The 25,080-nt window shown below is 32.3% G+C and overlaps 1 protein-coding gene across 1 annotated transcript; it reads right to left on the bottom strand.

Moving 5' to 3' along the window:
• Positions 1–13,829: 13,829 nt before the first annotated feature.
• On the bottom strand, positions 13,830–17,189 carry LOC133191815 (uncharacterized). Its single transcript, XM_061327547.1, has 2 exons — positions 16,765–17,189; positions 13,830–15,057 (listed from the first exon to the last, which is right to left on the bottom strand). The coding sequence occupies exon 2, from the start codon at positions 15,016–15,018 to the stop codon at positions 14,137–14,139; it is 882 nt and encodes a 293-aa protein (XP_061183531.1). The 5' UTR covers positions 15,019–15,057; positions 16,765–17,189; the 3' UTR covers positions 13,830–14,136.
• Positions 17,190–25,080: the final 7,891 nt, after the last annotated feature.

Here is a 25,080-nt window from a genome sequence, read left to right as displayed (position 1 = left end):
ATGATATATAACTCATTTGGTATACATTTAGATCAAAAAGTGAATGTTGAAAGTAATGGAGATATGTTAAAGCGGATATCAACGCACCTGCAGTTGATGAGTGTTTCCTTATTTCTGATTGTGAGCTGTGTCATCATTCTAATTCTACTCCTTTTGTATGTAACAAGTATTGTTTTATTTTATTTTGGCCTGTCTGTTGTTTGTTTGGTTCTTTTCTCTTTTCTTTTTATGAATTATTCCAAGAAGGGATTCTTTATGACTTTTTAAAAGAAAGTTGCACATTCATAATTATGATTTATATTTTTTTTTCTGAAGATTTTGTTTTTATTTGATTTTTATTTTATTTTATTTCTTTTATTAAATTGCTATTTGAACTCTGTATTAAAATTGATTTTCTTAATAAAATTCAAGAAATAAAAATGTGTTCAAGGATCTTTTAAACTTTGTAAATAAATATGGTTATAATTTTCCCTGTAATTTATAGTTATTACACCTGGAAGAGTGCCAAGAAAACGGAATTCCCTATCGGTATGTTTCATGACTCACACAGTAAAGAGACGCCAAAAATAGACGATAATATCTCTTCTCATCTCAAGCACTTGATCCCACTTAAGATGTTTCTAAAACCACGTTTTGCCCTTTCACTTTTTTTCATCTTTCCCAATTCCATTAGTTATAGAAAAGATACTTCTTTCATCGGAGCCGAATTTTTAATTAACGATGTAAAAAGTACCTTAAACTTGCTGGGCTAGTTTTAACATGATTATTTTACATTTATGAAATGAAAAACACTCAGAATTTTTGTTACATTTTCTGTGCAGGATTGAAACAGCTGTATACAAACAACATGACTAATCTGAATTCTATGGGCACGATGGAGCGTGGATATACTCCTTTGTCACGTAGAGTTAGAAGTGGAAGACAGTCTGATTACAGTACTCCGCAAATTATTGATTTGGAATCATATACAAACACTGCCTGATATGATGGCAGAAAAGCCTGGCATGGGAAAACACATATATCATTGGAAAAATATAACTACATGATAGCACCGAGTGTGGAAATGTAGCTGATGGATATGTATTGCATCAAAACATGTGCTCTTGACATTGTTTTGCACTTAGCAATTTCAGTGAACACTGCGCCATTCAAAACATTTCTTACTCTGTGATATCCTACAACAATCCTGATACTGATTGATTAATTGATTGTTTTACATCCCTTCTGAGAATTTTTCACTTACATGAGAAATCACTAAATACCGATAAATGGTTTTAAATGGTTTAAAGTAGTGAGATTTTTTTCATTTTGACGTTGCTCACATGACACGGGACCTACGTTTTAAAATCATTTAACGAACCATGACGTTTATTTTTAGTGTGTGGCGCTTGACGAAGGAACACTCACTTCTTATGTTAAAAGTTTTAGTTTGGACGCTTCACTTGTAACACATTTCAATGTTGGACCTCCCGATCATGAATCCATCTCCACAAACTAAGCTACTGTGGTGTATTGATACTGAATCATCTACAAAGTTTAATACATTTATAAAGGTCAGAAAATGAAGAATAATCTAAAATCCATAGTTACTTCCATTCATATGTCAACTCGATGTGTCCCAGTGAACTTGAATTCAAACACACCACAGAGTCTATCACATCTTTTTCATATTTGGATGTTGTGCTGCCTATAGACGATAAGGGCCAACTAACAACTAAATTGTATGACAAACCAGATGACTTCATCTTTCTATCATCAACTTACCTTATTGTTGAAGTTATATTCCGCTCTCACCTGCATATGGTTTTTACGTCCCCCAACTTTTTTGATCCTCCAGCTCATGATCTGAGTACGATCAATTTCGTAAACCGAGACAGGTTACTCACAGATAAGTTGATATTACACAGATTTTAACAACCTCGTTCAAAGTCAGCTTTCCGTAAATACCATGGCAGTCATAATGATCTTCTTAGCAAATATAATCTATCATTGGGTCGTATTTCGGCTGATGTGTTTCATTCCAATATCGTTATGCCTTTGTTTTTATATTGATTTGTCTACGGAATGTTCTGTCTAACTGATCAATATATAGGGAGCCTGGCGGTTGTGACCGGTCAACAGGGGATGTTTACTTCACCTGGGCACCCAATCCCACCTCTGGAATTTCCGGGATCCGTCTTTTATGCCCTGCTCACAGATTTGTATTGTTTGTCGATTTTTTTAGATTGATCACTGTTCGTTATCTTCACGTATCTCATTATATAAATATAAAGCACCATTTGAGAAAAAAGGATTTGATAATTGTATATCATAAGAAATATGCTTAATCATTAAATCGAATTTCAATTCTAGTAAAGAGTTTGTTATGATACAGCATATATTCTGATACCTGCACAAAATAAGGTTTTTGACATTTATATATCTCGGAAACAGGGACCACTCAGCTGAATACTGAATTTGATATACCCTGCCATCCCTTACAAATAACAAAACTTCAAATGAAATCCCGAACGTTTTTAATAAGGCCCCGTTTTTTGTAATATGATATTCTACCTGTTTTGTCCCCCAAAATATTTTGTACATAACGATTTTTTACACGGTTGTATAGCACGATGTTCCCTGCACAAAGTGCATCATCATCATCATATTCATTGTGAATGAACCGATTTGAAGTTCTAAAATTTTCCTTTATTTGTAAGTATGTATGATACTATCTATATATTGTATCCCATGTTGTCTGGAAGATAAATTGGTAGAATTGTTTAATATTAGTAGGTTGTAGAGTTGGGTTAAGACTCATAATGCATACTATGTTGATATCTCATTACTGGAGACTGGACTATGCTAATTTGTAACCATTGTTAGAATTGGGCTGATTAGTAAAAAAAAAAAAAAGATACCGGGTTCTGGTCCACTGTGAGTTAGCTCATTTATTGAAATATTTCATTCTTTAAAAAAATATTGTTTTTTTAATTGATTTTTTTACCGTCTTATTTAAGGTAATTCGGACAACTGCAAGCGATGAAAATGATAATTTAAAAAAACCAAAATATTCATAAAGAAAATTGAAAGAAACTATTGTTTTAATTAAAACGAACCGTTTGAATTCATATTTAATACAATATCACTTTTAAACACAAAAAATTCTTCGTTCAGTTTTTATATATAAATTTCAGATAGGCATTCTGACCCCCGGATAATGACACATCCAAAACTTAAGTCAAAATCTGTATATTGCTATAAAATTAATAAAAAAAAAATCAAACAAAATAGATTAAAACAAGAATGCTATTCCACATTGCATCATAAAACTCCGGTTCCCTGCAAATTTACACAGGTTATAAACACAATAAAACAGGTTCAAAGGTAATAAACACAATAAAACAGGTTCACAGGTAATAAACACAATAAAACAGGTTCACGGGTAATGAACACAATAAAACAGGTTCACAGGTAATAAACACAATAAAACAGGTTCACGGGTAATAAACAAAATAAAACAGGTTCACAGGTAATAAACACAATAAAACAGGTTCACATGTTATAACCATCTTACAGATGATAGAAGTTTTGACTTTGATCTAAACCTGTTTCATGATCACAGGGCTTGTATAGATAAAACATATATGTAGTACTGTAGATCACCACATTTTCGCCAGACCTTATTTTCGTGAGGAAGTCATATGGTATTAATTGGCGAGAAAACAATTCACGAATTCTGGTTAAAGCTGAATGGAATATGAAGATAACGAGCAGTATTCCAGCTCACAAGTCCGTTCAAACGATACAAATCAGGGGCAGAGTAAATACGGACCTCTAAAACAACAGAGGAGGGATCAGGTATCATGGAGGAGTAAGCATTTTATGCCGATCGGTCACACTCGCCATGAGTTCCTTGTCATGATCGAGGAAAAAACGGAAAAATCCGTAGAGAATTCTGTGTGTAAATAATGACCTAACAATTAATATGAAAAACGTCAGTCAGCATTTGACTTCATAGCGTGAGCGAATCAAACGGCGAGATAATATCTTGGTTAAATATTTATGTTGAATTGAAACTGCTTTGATAGCGATGACAAGATAAATAAATTTTACACAAAGTAGTTGAAACATATGTATTTTTTCAATAAACAGATGGCGATTAATTCTTCCTTCGGTGTGAAGAGTGTTTGAATAGATCTGATATGATAGCGCTTTCTTTTTTAACCCGAAATTCTTTTGAAGGTATGTAAACTGAGACAGACGCTACTACTGCTTTTGACGTCAGATATAAAAAGAACTCATAAAATAGTAAGATTATTCTCAAAACCGATCATTGTTCTATTATTATAAACAGAGATTTCCTGAACTGTATTGCTAAACATCAACGTAAGCATTCAAATGTTGGAGCTAGGCGAACTTTCATGACCAAATAATTTCTAGATGACCAGTGATACGGCATGCCATTTGTGTAATATTTTTCCGTACCTGAATTTAGCACAAAATCATTGATCTAATATTTAGTATACATATGAAAAAAGGAACAAAAAATTCTAAATTTCTTGGTGACCATGTATTTTTCTTGGGCTGAACGATCAGTACATATTGCTCTCGTAAAGATGATAAGAGTTCACTGACTATTGATTAGGTGTGTCTTGTAATTTCTTAGATTAAACTTTGAAGAGTTTGTGGCAATTACGAGGACAGCTTATATAGTCTTACTTTTAAACGCTTTTTTAAAAAACATTATTTCTTAATGGACCTCAAAATTTTAATTAAAATAAGTCCGTTTATTAAGGAAAAAATGTAGAAAATCTATTTTTTATAATTTAATTTCAGAACCTGTACTTTGTGCGCAGACTTCTACATGAACGGCCTATGCAGAAGTATTATATTGGCAAATATATAATTACATCTAATTTCAAATAAATTTCGTTTCTCAAATTAACCAATCTTTAATCAATATAACCAAAAGTTACTCGGCTTTTTCAATTTTAAATCCCAAAATATTAACAGTTTATTAAAAAAAAAAAGTAGCTTTAGAATAATAGTACTCACGATTTTAAAACGCTTTGACGCTTTTAACAGTACACCTTTGTATTAAAAGTTTCCTTACAAATAATTTTCAGGCACTTAAATTCAAGTACAGTACACATATTTAAGCAGACATTTTACTATCTTAACAAATTCATTAATTATCACCCTTTTCCATTGTGACACTTAAACGTAATGTAATTGTTCAGTGAATTCGATGACTTATTTAAGATCGATCTATTTTGATGAATAAGGAATGTTCATGGGTTTCACATTCCTCTTTTTCAGGATGAAATATGAAGAAAACGGACGGTTATCATGCTCAAAAGTCCAGTGACATAACAGAAATTGTGAGCAGAGCCAATAAGGACCTTTTGAAAACAAATGTGTCCTGGAGGAGTAACTATTCATTGTCAACCAGGCACATTCGATGTTTTTTTCCCCCGATTTATTTCCCAGATCCTAATCTATAACAACATATAAACGCTAATATCTATAAAAAAAAAAAAAAAAAAAAAAAAAAAAAAAAAAAAAAAAAAATAAGGCAACTGCCAGAGATGGGGCCCTGACTAAGCTCCTTCTAAACAATAATAATTTTCTCCTATGACATCATGCAAGGTGTTTCAAATTAAAAAAAAATTCCCTGAATACGAGTATTTTCAAAATATATTGATATAGTATACATCATGAATTAAGGTATGAATCATAGCTTTAAGTAGCTGTCAATGGAGGGAGCCATGTAGAGTACGTATCACAGTCTATTTACTCCCCCCTTATGACAGAACTACTGGAAGACAGGTCTCTTCTTAGTAGTATTATATACAAAGAATAACTAATTTTGTATTACGCAGCACAGTTAAGGCTGCAGTACGGAGGCGGGGTCTAATTTTTACGGGAAATGCTTACTATGACATCACACAAATGTATTTGTTCTTCAAATTACCACAAAATGAAATGATTTGCTATTTTAAACTGTTGGATAGCTTTAAACTACATCAATACTTACTAGTGCATGTATTTTTGTCGTTGGTTTAATCCCACAGAGCAATATATAAACAATTCACTGATCGCAATGCACTTGTCAATGTGACGTCATATCGCAAAATTTGACGCAGTTTGTATGCAGTGAGACGCGGATCAAGTTATATTTTTTACAATGAAAAATGTATTTTGTAAGTAAATAAAATATATTTGCAGATATATAACAGGCCATTAACTTGGATGCGATATATATTTTATGATTTTAATCATATACTTCCCGTACATTTCCTAGACAAGCGATACTGCCGTATATTTGTATGCAGATTCATTGAAGGGTAATAGAAGGGTCGTAATAAATCGATATATTGCAAGGGCATACCCTCAATGAATTATGACAAACTTTTACACATAAACTCAAGAGGTATGAAGATATTTGAAAAGTGCTGCGAACCTGATGAAATCTTGCAAATGAATTAATTATATCTATATTTAATGTACTTGACCAGCAAAATATTCAGCATACGGTCTAACAAACGTAATTTTAGCAGTCATATAGTAGAATCTATATAGGTTCGCAGCACTTTTCACAAACTACAAAGAGTGTTGAAAATAATTATAAATTAAACTTAGATTTTCAACGTGGTTATGCCCTTGCAATATTGGAATTTATAGATGACCTCAATACTGCAGGTATATTTGCTAAAATCACGTGACTGCCACATTATGTCACCAGTCTAGGTAAGAAATCTAATCGTCCCCAACATGTAGTTTTCAACCACATTACATATGTCTGATAATAGTAAAGTCCTAAAAAGAATCGCCCATCCTTGTAAAGAATGTATTTTCTATATAAAAAATTCGCCGATATTTCCATTTGTCACCTTAACTGTACTGCGTACATTATTTTGGAAAGATTTTCAAAAATCTTACGCTCAATGTTTACATTCAGATAGCGTAGTACTGAAGAATAGTAGCAGACTGTTTTTTTTTGACATGATTGTATATGTTGTATTCAGTTTCGCTTAAAGAGTCTAATCTACATAACATTTTATGTTTATATATTTTATATGCTACATAAGTAATAAGTAAATTTAGAGATTTAGTTTTATCTTTTTTTTTCATGGAAAAAACCAACAACAAGATGTTTACACTGAATTTTAAATGATAAAAATCTGCTTATAGTATTCCATATATTAGACACATTATCACATTCAAAAAAATAGATGTTTCACATTTTCTATTTTGTTACAATGTACACACATACATGATACATCTTTTTTTCCACTTACTCACATAGGCATTGTTACATAATACATTATTCAATAATCTGTAGCTGAATTCTGCTATGTGTTTATCTTTCATATCTTTAATCTTACATTCATAAATATTTCTCCAATTCGATTCCTCATATATTCCAAAATCTTTAGATAATATTGCTTGAAAACATGGTCTTCAAAACTTTTTTTCAATAAGATTCTTGTAGAAAAAGTTACCTGATTTTCCAGATATGGTAAAATATCCTGTAGGGAAGTTGAAATTCATATTTTGTTTATTTATATTGCTTGAATTTGAAAATTTATGAACTTTACGAATACTCTTATATATATACAATTAGTGACCGACATATACTCGTATAATTTTATACTCGCATAACCAATTAGATTTGTCAATAATATTGGAAAAATGGTTTAGTGTCTAAAATATCCATTGTCATCAAACAAATCACATATGTATAGTATTCCAGATTTAATCCAATTATCGAAGAAGATAGGTTTTATCTTAATAGACCACATTACGATTATTCCAAATTGGCTGTTGCAAAATATCATCAGACGATCTTTTCGCAAAACTTAATTCACGTTTACAATCGTTAAAACATCTTAGAACTTCTTTATAAAAAAGTGGAACATGTATGCTTTTTAAACTCTCAACGCCTGTTGCAGAACATTTTAAAAGAAAATAGATATCAACATTAAGTTTTTTACAAAAATCATTTAAAATATCGAACAGTAGACCTTTTGAATTAAGCAATCGTGGAATCCACGCTGCTTTCAATGATTTTAGTTTACATTCTACATCGACTATATATAGCCCACATCGTGATATGTCACCGACAGTGTGTTCCGTTTATTTCTCTCCGTTTTTTCCCAAATAAAATTAAAAATTAATCTTTGTATTTTTTAATATAATTATTATCGGGAAGACATAAAATTGACGATGTATATATTAGTTTAGAAACAGCAAGCGTCCGAATAATACACGCTTTACCAAAAAGAGTTAATTTTCTCCTTTCCAGGATTCAAAAAGTTTTTCCATTTCATGATATATTCTCATCCAGTTTTTATTGTAGCATTCCTCTTTATCGTGACATAAATAAATACCTAGACATATAATTGCTTTGTTGGTAACTTTATTTCCGCAAAGCTCGCCAAACGCGTTTTTCATATTCCCACGCAGAATACATTCTGTTTTAGTAATATTAATTTTAGAACCAGCACATTTGCAAAGTGCTTTTACTACATCTAATATATTCTTCATGGATAATTCGTCATTTAATGCTACCGTTTAAGTCATCTGCGTGTTGTATATTTTTAACCTCGTGATTATTTATTGAGATACCGTTAATGTTACGATTATTTTGTATTTTAATTGCCAATATTTCAGCTACAAAGAGGAAAAGGAGTGCAGATAGGGGACATACATGTCTAATTCCTCTTGTCATTGAACACGCTTTGGAAAGCCATCCATTGTTTTTCATTTTAAGAATATGGGGTTGTATATAGAATGGTTGTACATCTAATAAAGTTATTACCCATATTGAGTTTTTTAATACTCTAAAAAGAAAGTTCCATTCAACAGAGTCAAAAGCTTTTTCGAAGTTTAAAAATAATAAAATTCCTCCTTGGTTCTCTGATTCAAAAATGTCTAATATCAACCTGGCGTTTTCGCCGATGTATCGTCCTTTTATGTACGCAGTTTGGTTTTCATTAATTAAGCCAGATAAAAATTTTTGTAATCTTTTGGCAAATACAAAAGCTATAATTTTATAATCAGTGTTTGTCAGACTTATAGGACGATAGTTTTTCAATAATTTTTTTTCTCCTTTTTTAAAAACTAATGATATTATTGATTGTCGTTGTGTGTACGACATTATCTCTTGGTCATATATTTCTTTAAGAGCATCATAAAAATAAGGGCCAATTTGTGTCCAGAAACATTAATAAAATTCACTAGCTAATCCATCGAGACCAGGTGATTTATCATGTTTCATACTGTAAACAACTTCAGTACATTCCTCTAAAGTCGGAAATCTTTCTAGAAAATTTTTATTTTCGTCACTTATATATCGGTACATCTATCTCAATTAAATAATTATCGATCAAATCGTTATCTATGTGTTTACTTGTATATAAGTTTTTATAAAAGTTAAACATTTCTCCTAAAATTTCATTTGTATTATTAATTGTTTCATTGTTTGAAGTTAGAAGTTCTGGTGAAATAAAATATATGGAGATAACGAACAGTATTCAAGCTCAAAAGTCCATTATACAATACAAAATAGGAGCAGAGCAAACACGGACCTCCAAACATCAGAGGTGGGATCAGGTGCCATGGAGGAGTGAGCATCCCCTGCCGACCGGTCACACCCGCCGTGTGCTCCTTCTCATGATCGGGAAATAACGGAAAAATCCGTCGACAATTCAGTGTGTAAATAATGGCCTAACAATCAGTTTGAAAAACGTCAGTCAGCATTTGACTCAATGATAAATTGTATTTGCTGACAAGGTCATTGTATCGACCATAGAACTTACGAAATGATGACTTTAGACGAGACAGCTGATATTCCTGTTTCATCAACTTATTTGTCAATAATTTACCTCGTTTTAGAAAATGTACATACGTAGAGCATGCTCTTGCGTATCGAATCAACTGAGAGATATGTACCCCGTATGCAGGTGATGAAGGTATATTGCTGCATAAGTAAGGGAAGTTGACGATTGAAAAGTTAAAGCTTGGTTGTTAGATTACCATTAACGTCTTTTTCAAGTAAAATATCCAAATATGAAACAGATGTGTCGGACTCTGTGGTATCTTTTATCTCAAGTTCACAAGGATATATCGTATCGACATAAGAATGAAAATAGCCATTGTTAATTGACAATACGTCGTCGATATATCTAAATGTCGAGTTGAACGCCACAGCAAGTGTTTTCTTCTTTTCACGTACAAGTTTTTGGACAAATTCTGCTTCATATGAATACAACGAAAAAGGTCTACTAATAACGGGGTGCAATTGGTACCCATAGGCATTCCAATAGATTGTTGGAAGACCTGGTCTCCAAAAACCACATAGATATTGTCAATCAGAAACTCAAGCATCTTTTTCATGTCAACTTCAGAGTACTTGTGTGTACAATCAGAATGTTTTTTAACAAAATAATTTTGCAAATGACCAATGACAAGGTAAGTATATTTACGAGTTCCATTTTTATTGAAAAAGCAGCTGTCAATGATATCAAAAAGCCTGTACTTTAATTTATCGTGGGGAATGGTTGTGTATAAAGTTGAAAAGTCGTTAGTTTTTGAGCTGTTGATTTTGGTAAAATCTTGTGATTTCAAATTTTCCAAAAGTTCCTTGGAATTTTTAAGTATCCACATCTGATTTACACCACTTCTCGAATATATTGTTGCACAGTACTCTTGAAGTTTCTCCTTCACCACTGTTAATATCTTAGTGAGGAGTAAAGATAGAGGCTTGGTTGAACATTTACTGGAACCCGCTTTGTATCTTTGTTTGTAAGGATTTTTATGAAGTTTCGGAATCCAATATAAATATGGTAAATCGAATTCATTTTGGTTGTTTGGAATATTAAAAATATTCAAAACTGACATATGATTTTGAAGAATTTCTTCCTTAGAAAGGGAACTATGAGTATAAGTTGGATTAGCACTTGTAGAATTAAATCCAAGTTCCTCTAAAATACATTTAATATAATGAGCCTTACAAACAAAGACAATGTTGTTACCTGCTTTGTCAGCAGGGACCAGTACGTACTGAACATGTAATCTATCTAATTCTATTTTCACTTCTGGATTATTGAATACAGAAGGATAGATGGTTTTCATATTGCCTCTCAATCTTTTAATGCGTGATTTTAACATACATCTGATACATTTAATCCATTCTGACAAAGTGTCAAGGTCTTCTTTTTCATGTCTGGACCATTGCCTGGCGTAGTCCTCTACAGAATCCATAATATTTATGAAATTCTTACGCCAGTTGAAGGAACTGGGTTCCCTAAATTTAGGACCTTTTAAAATTAGTGATCTAGTGATTAGGTATAACATTTAAGGATTGATGCTGTTTTTCTAAATTTAGAAAATATGCAGTGTTTTCCTCTCCTTTTTCAACCCATTTGGCTTTGGATCTTATGTGCGCTCCTTTAGATTTTTTATCGTAGATACTGTCTAATTCTGCTTCTAAAGATTTTAGCCTTCTGTTATTAAATTCTTCTGTTTTACCTGTTTCTATATCTTCAATTTCATTTTCGATTATCATAATTCTTTTCTTGAGTGTTTTTTGTTGAAATTGCGAAAAACTGATCGAGAAATCTTTTACTTTACGCTTAATACATTCCCATTTGTCTATCAGATTTAAAGAATTATCTAACTTATCAATAATATTTTGTAATCCCCTATTATATTTTTCATTTTCTATGTAAGACACGTTTAATTTCCGACCTCTTTTTTCACTAGACAGTTCAAAATGAAATTTTAAAAAGCTTTGATCAGACATTGGAATCCTTTTAGAATGAGTGCCTGGAATTTTCCTAATTCTTAAAGCATAAAAAAAGCGATAAAACTCATCATTAATGAAAACATAATCAATCCGACTTTTAGGATTATTTTCAGCATCACACCATGTTAGACCATTTAGACCGGGATATTTTATTTTCAAAAAATCAATTAAATTAAAATTGTTCATAACATATTTCAAAGTATGTACACTTTATCATTTTCATCGCCTAGTTGACAATTAAAGGCACATTCGGTGTTGTGTTTTTGCCATCATGATCGGGTAAACAGAGATATGTAGTCTATGCAGTATGAAATGAAAAAGTTGAAAATAACTAAAAGTGATCGATCTGAAAGAAAAACCTACAAACAATACAAATCTGTATACAGGACATAAAAACGGACCCCCAGAAATTTCAGAGAGGGAATCAGATGCCTAGTAGTTATGAAAATAATGACTTAACAATTTGCATGTAAGAGTGACGATAACGAACAATGATCATTCTAATTAATCCAGTAAACAAAACAAATCGTGATCAGGGAAAAATACGGACTCCTGGGAACACCAGAAGTGAAATCAAGTGCCTAGGAGGAGAAAGCGTCCACTGTCTATGTAGTTTGCAGTTGACTATTGACGATATCGACCATGGAATTTGCGAAATGTTGACTTTCAAAGAAATTTGTAGATATCCTTGTACCGTCAACTTCTTTGTCAGTAGTGTCTATGGAGCATTTAATATGACCTTTTGCACTATAATTACGTCTAACACATAAATCATTTAAGTTTTTTCCTCCAATATATTTTTTTTAAATAAATTATGGAACAAACACAGTCTTATTTCATCTTGAATAAACACATTAAAATTTTGACAACAAATAAGTTTCATATTTCTTCTCATGGTCGATTATTCGAAATAAATCATTTAAGTTTTTTCCTCCAATATTTTTTTTTTCAAATAAATTATGGAACAAACACAGTCTTATTTCATCTTGAATAAACACATAAAAACTTTGACAACAAATAAGTTTCATATTTCTTCTCATGGTCGATTATTCGAAATTTCTGCACTCAAAAATGTCATTTTTCTGGCATTAAAAAATTAACAAGCAATAAAATAATTTGAAAGTAATGACATTTTACTGAATTTATGAAGAATTTTTAAAAGTATCATATATTGAGGAAAGAAAATTAAAATTAGGGGTCTGTAGAGTTAATGTTTATATATTACTACAATAGTGTTCATTTTAAGCTTAAATTGGGGGTAACTCTTTCTGGATTTTCACAATATATTTGCTATATTTGTCAAACATGATGATGGAATTCTTGACATTTTACTTCATAAATAATATACCACCAGCATTAAAGAGTTCAGCACAAAATAACTCTGTGTGCAGGCTGCATGGGAAAATAGTAATTCAAACTTAACTATACTTTAAATACTTCGAAAGAAAAAAAATGATCATTTTGTTCTGAAAAACCTTCCGCCACAAAATATAGTTCCTCATCTAACGCTTATGGTATGGAATTTAATCATGGGGTTTTCACTGAATATATTTTAATTAGCATAGTAAAATTTGAAAATTAAATGAATATTACTTGTAAGATGAAATTTGATTATAATTTTACCAAATCAACTTAGTACTGAGGGATCCAATGAGATTGCTTCGAGGTCACGTGACAGTCAGTATTCAGAGATCCTTGGAAGTATTGATGTAACTTTAATAGTAATACACATTTCACTAAATCTAGATGATTTCCAGCATCCCATATACAACGGGTGGGTATGGGATGGGCATTTGATCCCTCAGTACTAAGTTGATTTGGTAAAATTATAATCAAATTTCATCTTACAAGTAATATTCATTTAATATTCAAATTTTACCAAATCAACCGTACTGAGGGAACCAATGAGATTTTAGAGACAATACTTCAAAGGATTCATAATGTACTATATATATTAAAAACAAATGCAACAGTTCACTTTTATTCTAGTTGTACATAACATGATCATGCATATTTAGCATTATGACATCTACATTCTAAACAAAAGCAACACATTTTGATTTTATAACTATGAGTATGTTTGTAAAATAGTACTTCCTATATTCACTTTTTCCTCACTACATGGTTTATTATAAAACTTTCGAAATGTACAATCTGATTTCCAACCCGCTACATTCAAAATGGTCGTAATTGGTACATTTGCGGATTTTGCAGCACTCATCGATGCTGTTCTTGTACTTTGAACCTTAAACATTTTTACATTAATACCAGAATTTTCTAAGACAGTCCTTATCCAATTGCTAATTGTGTGTTTGGAGACCTTTTGATGAGGTGCCATGGTGCTAATGAACAGCTGTGTTTCTTCGCCACGCAAGGATTGTGTACGTCCTATGTATTCTTGTAAGGTTTGTTTTCACAACACATAAGCGTTCATCTTGTTTGAAGCGCACTAGTTCAATAGGTTGTAAATGATTGCCAGGTTTGGATTGTTTTAACAAGTCACCGAAATGAATTTTTACAAAATCATTGTTTATCAATATATTTCTAATATCTATCAGATGTAAAGACTGACATCTTTGTCCTGTCAATAAAGCAATCAACATAGCTAGCTTCCAACTCAAAAATCTAAGACTAATAGTATTTACAGGAATAAGAGTTTTCAAATATTCTAAAACTACAGAAACATCCCATGTACATGTATATCTAGGTAAAGATGGTCTTCTGTTAAATATGCCTCTCATAAATCTCTCAATCAAACTACTGCTACCAAGACTAGTTTCAGGATTAATAATGTCAAAAATCGAAAAATTACATGATTTTGCTGTGTTCACAGCACTATAACCTAATCCACTTTTGTACAATTCTAATAGGAACTCTAAAACAGGATTTACAGATGCTTGAAATGGACTAATAGATTTTCGCTCACAAAATAGCATCCATTTGTGGAAATACGTCCGATATTGCTGTTGTGTGGATTTTCTCCAGGATGACAATAAAATGTCTGCAATGTCTTCCGATATGTTTTGCTGTCTGAGGTTCTCCCTGATATTTTGCATGCAAATAGTCTCATTTTTGACAGAGGGTGCTTCTCGGTAGGCGACATTGGAAGAGTTAATAGATGATGTCGCTTGGGTATCAGAATAGGTGGTTCCACCAGTAATCGGAGTAATTTTGTGAACCAATGCTGAGTTGTCCAAAGAGGCGCCACCAGAACTGCTTTGCATCTATTTGTCTTTATCTTTTGAATGACTCTCCCCAACAAGCTAAAAGGAGGAAACATATAATATAGTTTATCATAGGTCCATGTAAAGCTAAAAGCATCTACAGCAACTGCTGTAGGGTCTTGTAAAAATGACACGTATGTAGTTAACTGTGTATTGATTCTGGAAGCAAATAAATCAATGTCAGGGGCTCCGAGCTGTTCACAAATGTTTTGAAACACAGTCTTGTCTAACGTCCATTCCATATCCTTAGATAAATTTCTTCAGAGTTTGTCTGCTTCAAAGTTTTTCTTACCAGGAAGATGACAAGCGGTTAACCAAATATTTCGACGTTTACACCAAAGCCATATTTCTCTCGCCAAGTTTTGTAATGTCGGAATTTTACCTCCCATATTTTGTAAATAGGAGACAGCTACTGTATTGTCCATACATAGTTTTATATGACAATCCTTCAAAATAGAGCAAAAACTTTTTAAGGTTAAGAATCCAGCCAAGAGTTCCAAATAATTGATGATTTTGTTGTTCTGTGTAAGACCAGTGTCCCCCTGTTCTTTTTGAAGAGTCACCTTGTAGTAGTCCCCCCATCCTGAGCCTGAACTATCACTCTCTAAAACCACATGTGGTTCGGGTATATTGATAGGGTAGAAACTTGTGTGGAGATTGTTAATCCACCATGTTAAGAGATCTCGCACTGATTCTTATATTTTAAAACCGGAATCATAATCACCTCTGGCATGTATTAATGCTTGTTCTTTTTCATGTTTTAAGTCTTTCAAATATAGTGGTGCAAATTGGACACCTGGTTGACATGCAACCAACTTTCCTATGACTTGTGAAAAGTCTCTGGTAGAAATTTCAACTTTATTAAGTACTTTTTTTGTACAAAGATACTATTTTATCTGCTTTTTCACAAGTTACTGACACAGTCATTTTTTCTGAATTCAATAAAAATCCCAAAAATTCTATTTCCTTAGTTGGAACAAATATTGACTTCTCAGGGTGAACTGTAAGTCCTAAGTTATCCATATGTATTACTGTGTCTATCACGTTTTTTGTACAAGAATTATAAGAATCACCCTGAAGCAAGCAGTCATCAATATAGCACACTATTGAATGTCCCAATTTCCTCAATTGTGAAAGGACTGGCTTCAAAAGTTTTGTGAACACTCTTGGAGATGTAGATAATCCCATGGGTAGACAAGTAAATTGAAATAATTGGTCTTTCCACATAAAGCGGAGATATTTTCTGTCTGCCCTTGTTACTGGGACTGAATAAAAAGCTTCTTTTAGGTCAATGGAAGCAAACCAACAATCCTGTTTCATTAGGTTTATAGCTGATTTTAATGTGTCCATCTTGAAATGGATGTGTTCCACTTCTAAATTAAATTTTTTCAGATTTAAAATGAGTCTGATTCAACCATCTTTTTTCTCACGAGGAAAGATTGTTGATATATATTGATCAGAATAAAAGTCATTCCCTTTTTCAATTATGTTTTTAGCTAAGAATTTGGAAATTTCCCTATCTAGGCCTTCTTCTTCAGCAGTAGAAAATTTTATGTTTCTTGGAACCAATTTTTGTAAGGATTCACTTGCAAGTTCGATTTCATAGCCTGATACAACATTTAAAGTCCAAGGATCAGAGGTGATCTCTGACCACTTATTTCTGAATGAAGAAATTTTACCCCCAGTAAAATTATCAGGGTTATTTTTCAGTCTCATATTTCTTGTACCAGTATCTGTATTACTTACAGTTATAGGGTTCTGTTCTAGTCTTTTTTGTTCCGTTGAAATTTTTGGGACTGGCGCTTCTCTAAAAAAGGACTCTTGTTGGCATCGTTCCTGTTATTGTTCATCGCATGTCGTCCGTAAGATGCATACTTATAGCTGTTCTGCCTGTTCTGTGAGTAACGATTCCTGATATTTGAATACATGGGAGAATATCGTTGTGACTGATTGTGCTTGTCTGTGATTTTCCTGCTGACTTTTTTGGCATCAGTTATTTCTTTTATTTGTTTTTCCAGGTCATCCCCAAACAAATAATTTGTCATAGGAATTCCTGATGCACATAATGCCTTGTACTCATTAGACAGCTCTGGTCTAAGTGACAATCTTCTTCGTTGTGACATCTCTGAGAACCCCAGTTGTAAAAGTTTAAAGGTGTCATTACACAGAGCAAAACAAACACTTACATCTGTTTGTGTAAGTCCTTGTTTCCTCGTTTGTGCTTTCAGAAGTTTGTCCATTAAATGGATCAAGGGATAAAAGGTTTTGCATATAGTACTTTGTATGTGTTGTAGTTTTAAATCTTGATCTCTGGCTTTCCTTGTTAGGCTGGACCAGATGCCCTTATTAATTCTAGGGACTGTTATTTTTTCACAGTTTTGTGGTTTCATGTGTTTTGCCAGTAGGTCTTTCCTTTTGGTTTCTCCGATGCGTGTCCTCATGCTATCATTAACAATTTTTGCAAGACTATCTTCTATTTTCCCTGAGCATTTTCTTCTTGCTTGTAAAACAGTTCCATTGAAGAAAGTATGTCCTCTGAATCCTTTTCTTCTATGTTATCATCCGCAATTGTGATTGGATTAGCTATTTTATCTAAGTCTTTTGTCCAATCTCCGTCTGGTTCTTCGTTCGAATTTCCTCGGGAATCTTCAGACAATACGTATGAATTGTCTTCTTCTTCTTCCATTGGGCGGGTTATGGTTGCCGTCGGCTGGTTAATTTTAGGCATATAGTTCATTTGAAGCATCATTTGATGCATTAGTTCTGTCTGTATCACTAGGAACGTCTCTAATGCCGGTGCCCTCATTTCTCCTGTAACATTGTTTTTGTTTTTACCGGAAGAAGTCATTTTTTGACATTTCGAGCCCGATTCAAATGGAGCATGTGTGCCGTATCGTGTTTCACATTGAGATTCTGTTTCACAGTCAGCTAATTCAATGTTCCTATTCTCCGCAGATCCACAGTTGGTTTTCGACTGCGGCTGTGTCCCAGAATTGGGCTCAGTGTTATCAGTGTTTTCTAACCCAGAATTGGGTACATGTAATAAAGAAGTGCTTGTCCCACAATTGGGCCCAGCATCAAGCTCCCGCCTTGCGGTGCGAGGCATTCTGTGTTAACAGAAATTATGCCAGTGTTTGGAATAAGTTTCGAAGTTGTTCTGCAACTATTCCGTAAGTTTTTAACACATCAGAATACTGAATAAAAGTCAGAATAACGGTAAATATCAATAAAATCCAGAGAGATAAAGATGCACGTCTTTGTAAACAAAGAAACCTCAAAGCACTGACCATCACGTGACCTCGAAGCAATCTCATTGGTTCCCTCAGTACGGCTGATTTGGTAAAATCCGAAATTTCTTGTAAAAACTAAAACATTATGCAGATTTTTTTAATTCATGTCAAGACAAAAATCTGCTCAAGAGCTCAGGAGCGAACCTTTTCGTATGACCTACTTTTATGTCAGATTTGTGATTGTGACGTCAGATTTCAAACTTACTTGCATAAATCGATTCACTTGATTTTTGTTGTGCTTAGTGTTTATTTTACTCACAAGTGTTGAATGTTTTGCTTCATATTTATTCTCATCCACTTTTCTACAGATTATAAAGCTTATTGAGATTGTTTCTTGGGAAGAAGTCGTAAATTTTAAGTTCAATCTGCGTTCGTGAAAAGCACTTAAGATTTATTGTAAGAGATTCTTAAGTTAAAGTCTGTCGTAAAAACTTTAGATTTTGTGAAAAGGGCTACTGGTCGTTAATTTATCATGTGGAATGGATGTTTGAATAAAGCATAGAAAAGTCAACTGATTTGGTAGTTATGATTTAACAATAAAGCTTTAACCTATTTCTTTGCATGGACTCCTTTTTCCTTCTATTTTATAGTTACATATACGAGCTTCTTTTGCATATTGAAAATATCAAGTATACCAACCAAAGATTTGCCAGAATATCGTTTTCCTGTCTACATCACACATCTTTTAAATCAAACTGAAAAAATCTAAAATGAATAATCAAATATGAACCTAAAAAAATACATTCGTAGTATATATTATCAATTTTCATGAAGAAAGCAAAAAAATTAAGGAACAGAAATGATTTTTGATTTTTTGAAAATTCTGACACCTGGGAATTAGGGTATACTGGCGTTTTCTCATCTTCATAAAGAAGATGAAAACATGCCAATATACCCTGATTCCCATAGAACTTGAACTTTGAAGCTTTTTATATTAATAACCAAACATTTGAATTCAATTTGAAAGATACAATTATCCATAAATTTATACTCTCAATATATCTTATTAATTCTATAGAAAATAATACTTTTGTATTGTAATCATGTCATGCAACAAGAAAGTTTAAGCCCTGATAAAAAGTTATAGGACAGAATATGCGAGATAAAATATGCAAGATTTTGGATCATATTGATAAATAAGTAAAAATGACTTGAAAATCTCTATTTTCTATTTGTTTTTTTTTTTGTAAAATTTCCGAGATCGATCACCGTTCTTATCTTCACCTTTTCTTTCATTTATACTTACACTGAAACAAGATGATATGTCCAGCTCAAATCTTTGTATTTATATATAGTTTGATATTATTGACAGAGATAAACTATTTCATATGTGTATTTCCTTTGAGAAAAGTTTAGTCGTACTTTGTTTATAAAAGTTTCTTGATAATTAAATCTGATTTTCCGTCTTGCATTTATGCGTTCTTACATTTCAAATCGAAATAATTTCAACAAACTAATATAACATTGAAACACTTCCAATATTTTCTTTAAGAAGTTTATCTGTTGATGCAGCATTTTGGTTTAAAAAAATCTTTCCTACAGGCCAACAGAATCAGCCTAGCATGATGGTTGTACATTATTTTCACACATCACATAGAATTTAACAGTAAAAAAGGTAAAGATAGCAAACAGTGACCGATTTCCAATTTCGTAAAAAAAAATAATACAAATATGTGAACACAACATAAAAAAACGAACCCTTATGTGGGAGCAGGTGACTAGGAGGAATCATCCTCTGTCGATCGATCACACTTGTGTTAGCCCTGTGTATTTTTTTTTTTTTTTTTTTTTTTTTGTATTCATATGAAGCAGAGTTTATTCAAAAACGTCTACATGAGAAGAAAACACTTGCTGTGGCCCTTAACTCGTATTCAGATTAACTCGTATTTAGAGATACACTTCCATTCATATGTCGACTCGATATATCCCAGTGAGCTCGAAATAAGTTACAACAGAGTCTGAAACATCTGGTTCATATCTGAATATTTTACTAGAAAAAGACGTTAATGGTTTTTTGTTTGTTTGTATGTTGTTTAACGTCCCTCTCAAGAACTTTTCACTCATATGGAGACGCCATCACTTGCCGGTGGAGAGCTGCAAATTTTGTCCTATACTCGGCACTTACGGCCATTGAGCAGTGAGGGATCTTTTTCGTGCCAGCACCTACTGCGACACGGGACCTCGGTTTATACGGTCTCATCCGAAGGACCGGTCTCCACGTCCCACAGTGGGATTCGAACCCCCGACGTAAGGATCAACTCCTTACTTCGCGACTCTAGAGCAGGCGCTCTAACCGTTAATGGTAACCTAACAAAAAAGCTTAATGATTAACGTGATGACTTCAATATTTCAATCGTCAACTTCTCTTACTTATGTAGCAATATCAACTGCATGTGGGATTCTTGTCTCCCAGTTGATTCGATACCGGGAGCATGTTCTACGTATGAACAATTTCTAAAATGATGCTAACTATTGACAAACAAGTTGATGAAACAAGGACATTAACAGTCTCGTTTGAAATCATCATTTCGCACGTTTTATGGCCGTTACAATGTCCTTGTCAGCGAATACAACCTTTCATTTTATCAAATGCTAGGTTTTACATACTAATTGTTAGGTAATTATTTACACACTGAATTGTCTACGGATTGTTTCGTTTTTCCCAATCATGACAAGGAGCACAAGACAGGTGTGACCGGTCGGCAGGGGATGCTCACCCCTCCATGGCACCTGATAGCGCCTTTGATGTTTTTGGAGGTCCTTGCTATGCTCCCGATTTGTATTATTTTAATGGACTTTGAGCTTGGATACGATTCGTTATCATCATATTTCATTGATCAGATAGACAAAAAAATCCGTTGTCAACTGTCACTCAAAAAAATAAATAACGACATGATAATATTATGTACCTGTAAACAAGGTCGTTATACGGCCATAGAATTTTTGAAATGCTGACTTTAAAAGGTTTTCCAGATCCCTGTTCTTTTTACTTAGATGTCAGTAGTCTCCCTCGGGTTCTCTAAAATTATTCGTACTCTTTTTAACAAATAAGCTGAACAAAAAAAAAAAAAAACATGATTTTGGAGGATAGGTACATGGATAAGGAAAGGTGACGATGGAAAAAATATAACTATTTATAAAAACAAAATGTTAGAAAATTACATATTTTCATATTTACCACATTCTATCTAAAGCCAACAAATACCCAGTTTACACCTGATGTTCTTTTTGTTTTATATAAACGAACTGTAATAACTGATAATTTTAATTTGCGATTTGTCACATTGAAATCTATCCGCGACGACATTTTTAATTTTAGGAAATATTGTGCATGTTTCGACAATGGAATTTATAGTTCGTGGCGAGAAATATTCTCGAGTAAAAGAAAATTGAAAGTTTATTTTTCGCATGCAAAAAAAAGTTGACTGACAATAGCGTCCTTTGCCCAAAGATCATTTTTTCAATTGTGTTTATTCATAACATTTGTTGTTGTTTTATTCTTTTATCAGAAAAGTAATTTAAAATGAAAAGAAAACGTTTTCCAATTTAAAGAAGAATGCCTTATAATTTTTTATGGGTTTTTTTTTTAACTTTAAATTTTTCCCGGAAAGAATGGTGTCTATGTAAAGAGGAAAGTTTCCTTGTAGAGACATTCCCTAATATACAACGACAAGTAGAGCACTAATACGGCAAACGAAATAGATATTAAAAATCATTAAAACAGAGATAATAAGAGGTGTTTTCTCTTATGATCATGTTTTATACAAAAAGATTTTTTTCTTAACTTTTGAAACAAAAGAATATAAACTAAAATGAAACTGAATTATGTGATCATATGGACATTGTTAAACGTTTCAAATAATATTGCTTTATCCAGTACTGAGTGCCGAAGGTAAGTAATTTTCTTTTTGGAACGGTCTGGCATTTCATTTTTTGAAATCTTTTATTTGAATATACTACTCCTCTTTGACTTAAGATTAACGAAGAGTTGATTTTATATTTTATACGCAGTACAGTAAGGTGCCAAATGGAAATATCTGCTAATTTTTTTTAGATAGAAAATACATTCTTTACAAGGTATTACAATTCTTTTTGACTTTTTGACTTTTGAGCCTGAATACTGTTCGTTATCTTCATATATTTCATTTTTAGGACTTTTCTGATATCGGACAAATGTAATGTGGTTCAAAGCTACATGTTGAAGACGATTAGATTTCTTATTTAGACTTGTCACGTAATGTTACAGTCACATGATTTTAGGAAATTTAGGTCATCTGTAAATTCCAATATTGCAAGGGCATAACCAAGTTAAAAATTTAAGGTTAATTTATAATTATTCAACACTCTTTGTAGTATGTGAAAAGTGCTGCGAACCTATACCGATTCTACTAATCGCCAACATTACATTTGTGGTAATTTGAGGAACTGATATTTTTGTGTGATGTCATAATAAGCATTTCCCGTATAAATTAGGCTTTGCCTCCTTTTTGTAGCCTTAACTGTGCTGTGTACTTGTAAATGACTTATATGCACCATTGAAAGCTTACAATTTAAAAAAAGAAAAGTGCAAATAGGCAAAACATACATTTGCAGTTCATTTGATATCTTACACAGCCTTCTTCTAAATTATATTTATTTGTTGTTTATTTGTAGACCATCTCATGTTCCATGTTGTTACAATAAATACTTTGACTCCAGAAACAATACCTGCAGAGGTTCCGTAAAAAATCATTTCTCACATTCACAAAACTTAAAAATACAATATCTATGTAAATGTATTACTTTTAATGGATTGTATTTATGAAAAGAATCTAAATTGACATGGATTGCATTATTTTTCCTTTTTGTAAAGACTGCACGCCTGGAAGAATAGGATGGGATTGTAAACAATCTTGTGCCGAGGGATATTATGGAAGGCTGTGTAAATTGCCCTGCTCGTGTAATTATCTTGATAGTGACCCGGTAGTTGGATGCCTGATAAAAGCTACAAAAAGTAACGTATTAACACTTTCAAGATTTATATATATATATATATATATATATATATATATATATATATATATATATATATATATATATATATATATATATATATATATATATATATATATATATATATATATATATATATATATATATATATATATTGCATTCTTTCTTCTAGAGTATAGTTAGATGGTTCTTGACAAAATATTGATGACATTTACATTAATTCTTCATTCTTTAAGTTTTATTGATCTTGTAAAGCGTACAGTAGGATCACAACCAAAAACAACACCACAACTAAATATGGAATCATCAACTTCTCTGCAAGAGACAATGAAAGAACCGAGGCTGAATTTACATTTGTGACAAAGTATGCTTTTTTTACTTGGTTCAGAGATTAAAAAATGTTATACCATGTTCAGTACAAAAAATAAACGAATTTATAAGGATCCATTTGACTTTGAAACTTTGGAATCATAGGTCCATGGAGCCAAGGTCTACAGAACTAAATCATGGTTAGTATGACAAGGAAAATGAATTTCCTTAATTAACAACACAAACGTACATTATGAAATATATATCACATTACAATACAGCCAATCATAACTGCAAAGATATACATGCACACAGAAATCAAAGAGTAATTATAAACACCATAAGATCTCTCTCTCTCTCTCTCTCTCTCTCTCTCTCTCTCTCTCTCTCTCTCTCTCTCTCTCTCCTCTCTCTCTCTCTCGGTATATTCATCTACTAATATCAATTCATATGCAATTTGATAAAATAATTTCATCTATCATCCTGACAGATAAGTAAGGCTCACTTTGGTGTTCAGAACTACTTTTTGGAGCATGACTCAACTGCAAAACTAGACATTTAGTAGAACTTACTCAAATAATTAGAACTTTAAATAAATGGTTGAAATAGTAATTTATTTTTCTGTGGAAGAATGAGTATATTTTTATTTACCATACTTTACAATGGCACATGAAAATATGTCAAGCTTTATAATATATGTCATTTTAGAAATTTGATATTAAACTAATCAACGACAATAGCTTGTTAAAACAAAGATAGAAAACTCTTCTTGAATAGTTAATAATTCTTATATTTTAGGGCACAACATGAACACTGAAAATAGCAGAAATATATTGCAATCTATTTCGGAGCACTTGCAGTTGATGAACATTTCCTTATTTCTGATTGTTAGCTGTTTCATAATTCTTATTCTGGTCCTGGGGTATGTTACAAGTATTATTTTGATGTCACATTGAATCATTTAAAAAATATATCCTTTACGATTTTGCATCTAGAGAATTCAATACCGATGATTTGTTTTATTAAAGATTCCTGAATATTGCTGTTTCAGTTAACTATATTTCTTATTTTTCAACCCTTTGCAAACAATGTCACGTTTTCAAATTATTCTTTCGGACAACTGAAGGCCTTTTGTATTCATAATGTATAACAATGTTCCAAATGCAACTTCATTTAAGTAAATTTTAGGAACAATGCTATGATTCGATTTCTTCTTAATTCATCACAATCATGACTGTGCACTCAATAAGAAGCAGGTGCGGTTTCAATACAAATCTGGCTCTGTATTTTTCGGAATATAAAGTTGGTGTGAGAAATTAAAAGACATGCTTTCTGAATTGTTCAAACATCATGCATTTAGATAATACAATTTTTTTTTTCATTTTAAGACATCCTTAATGCCTATGCTGACAGCATGAACTTATGCATTTTCCCGTATTTTTGTAAACAGAGGCAGTAGACATCAATTATC

Source organism: Saccostrea echinata, unplaced genomic scaffold (assembly GCF_033153115.1).
Source record: "Saccostrea echinata isolate AGI-Se365-2 ecotype Australia unplaced genomic scaffold, CSIRO_AGI_Sech_v1 ptg000024l, whole genome shotgun sequence".
Taxonomy (NCBI): Eukaryota; Metazoa; Mollusca; class Bivalvia; order Ostreida; family Ostreidae; genus Saccostrea; species Saccostrea echinata.
The sequence above is the reverse complement of the archived record's forward strand: the minus strand, read 5'-3'. Positions and strand labels throughout refer to the sequence as shown.

What these genes read in the sequence shown, in the direction of transcription:
- LOC133191815 (XM_061327547.1), bottom strand. Translation starts at nt 15,018, where the DNA reads ATGCAAAGCAGTTCTGGTGGCGCCTCTTTGGACAACTCAGCATTGGTT.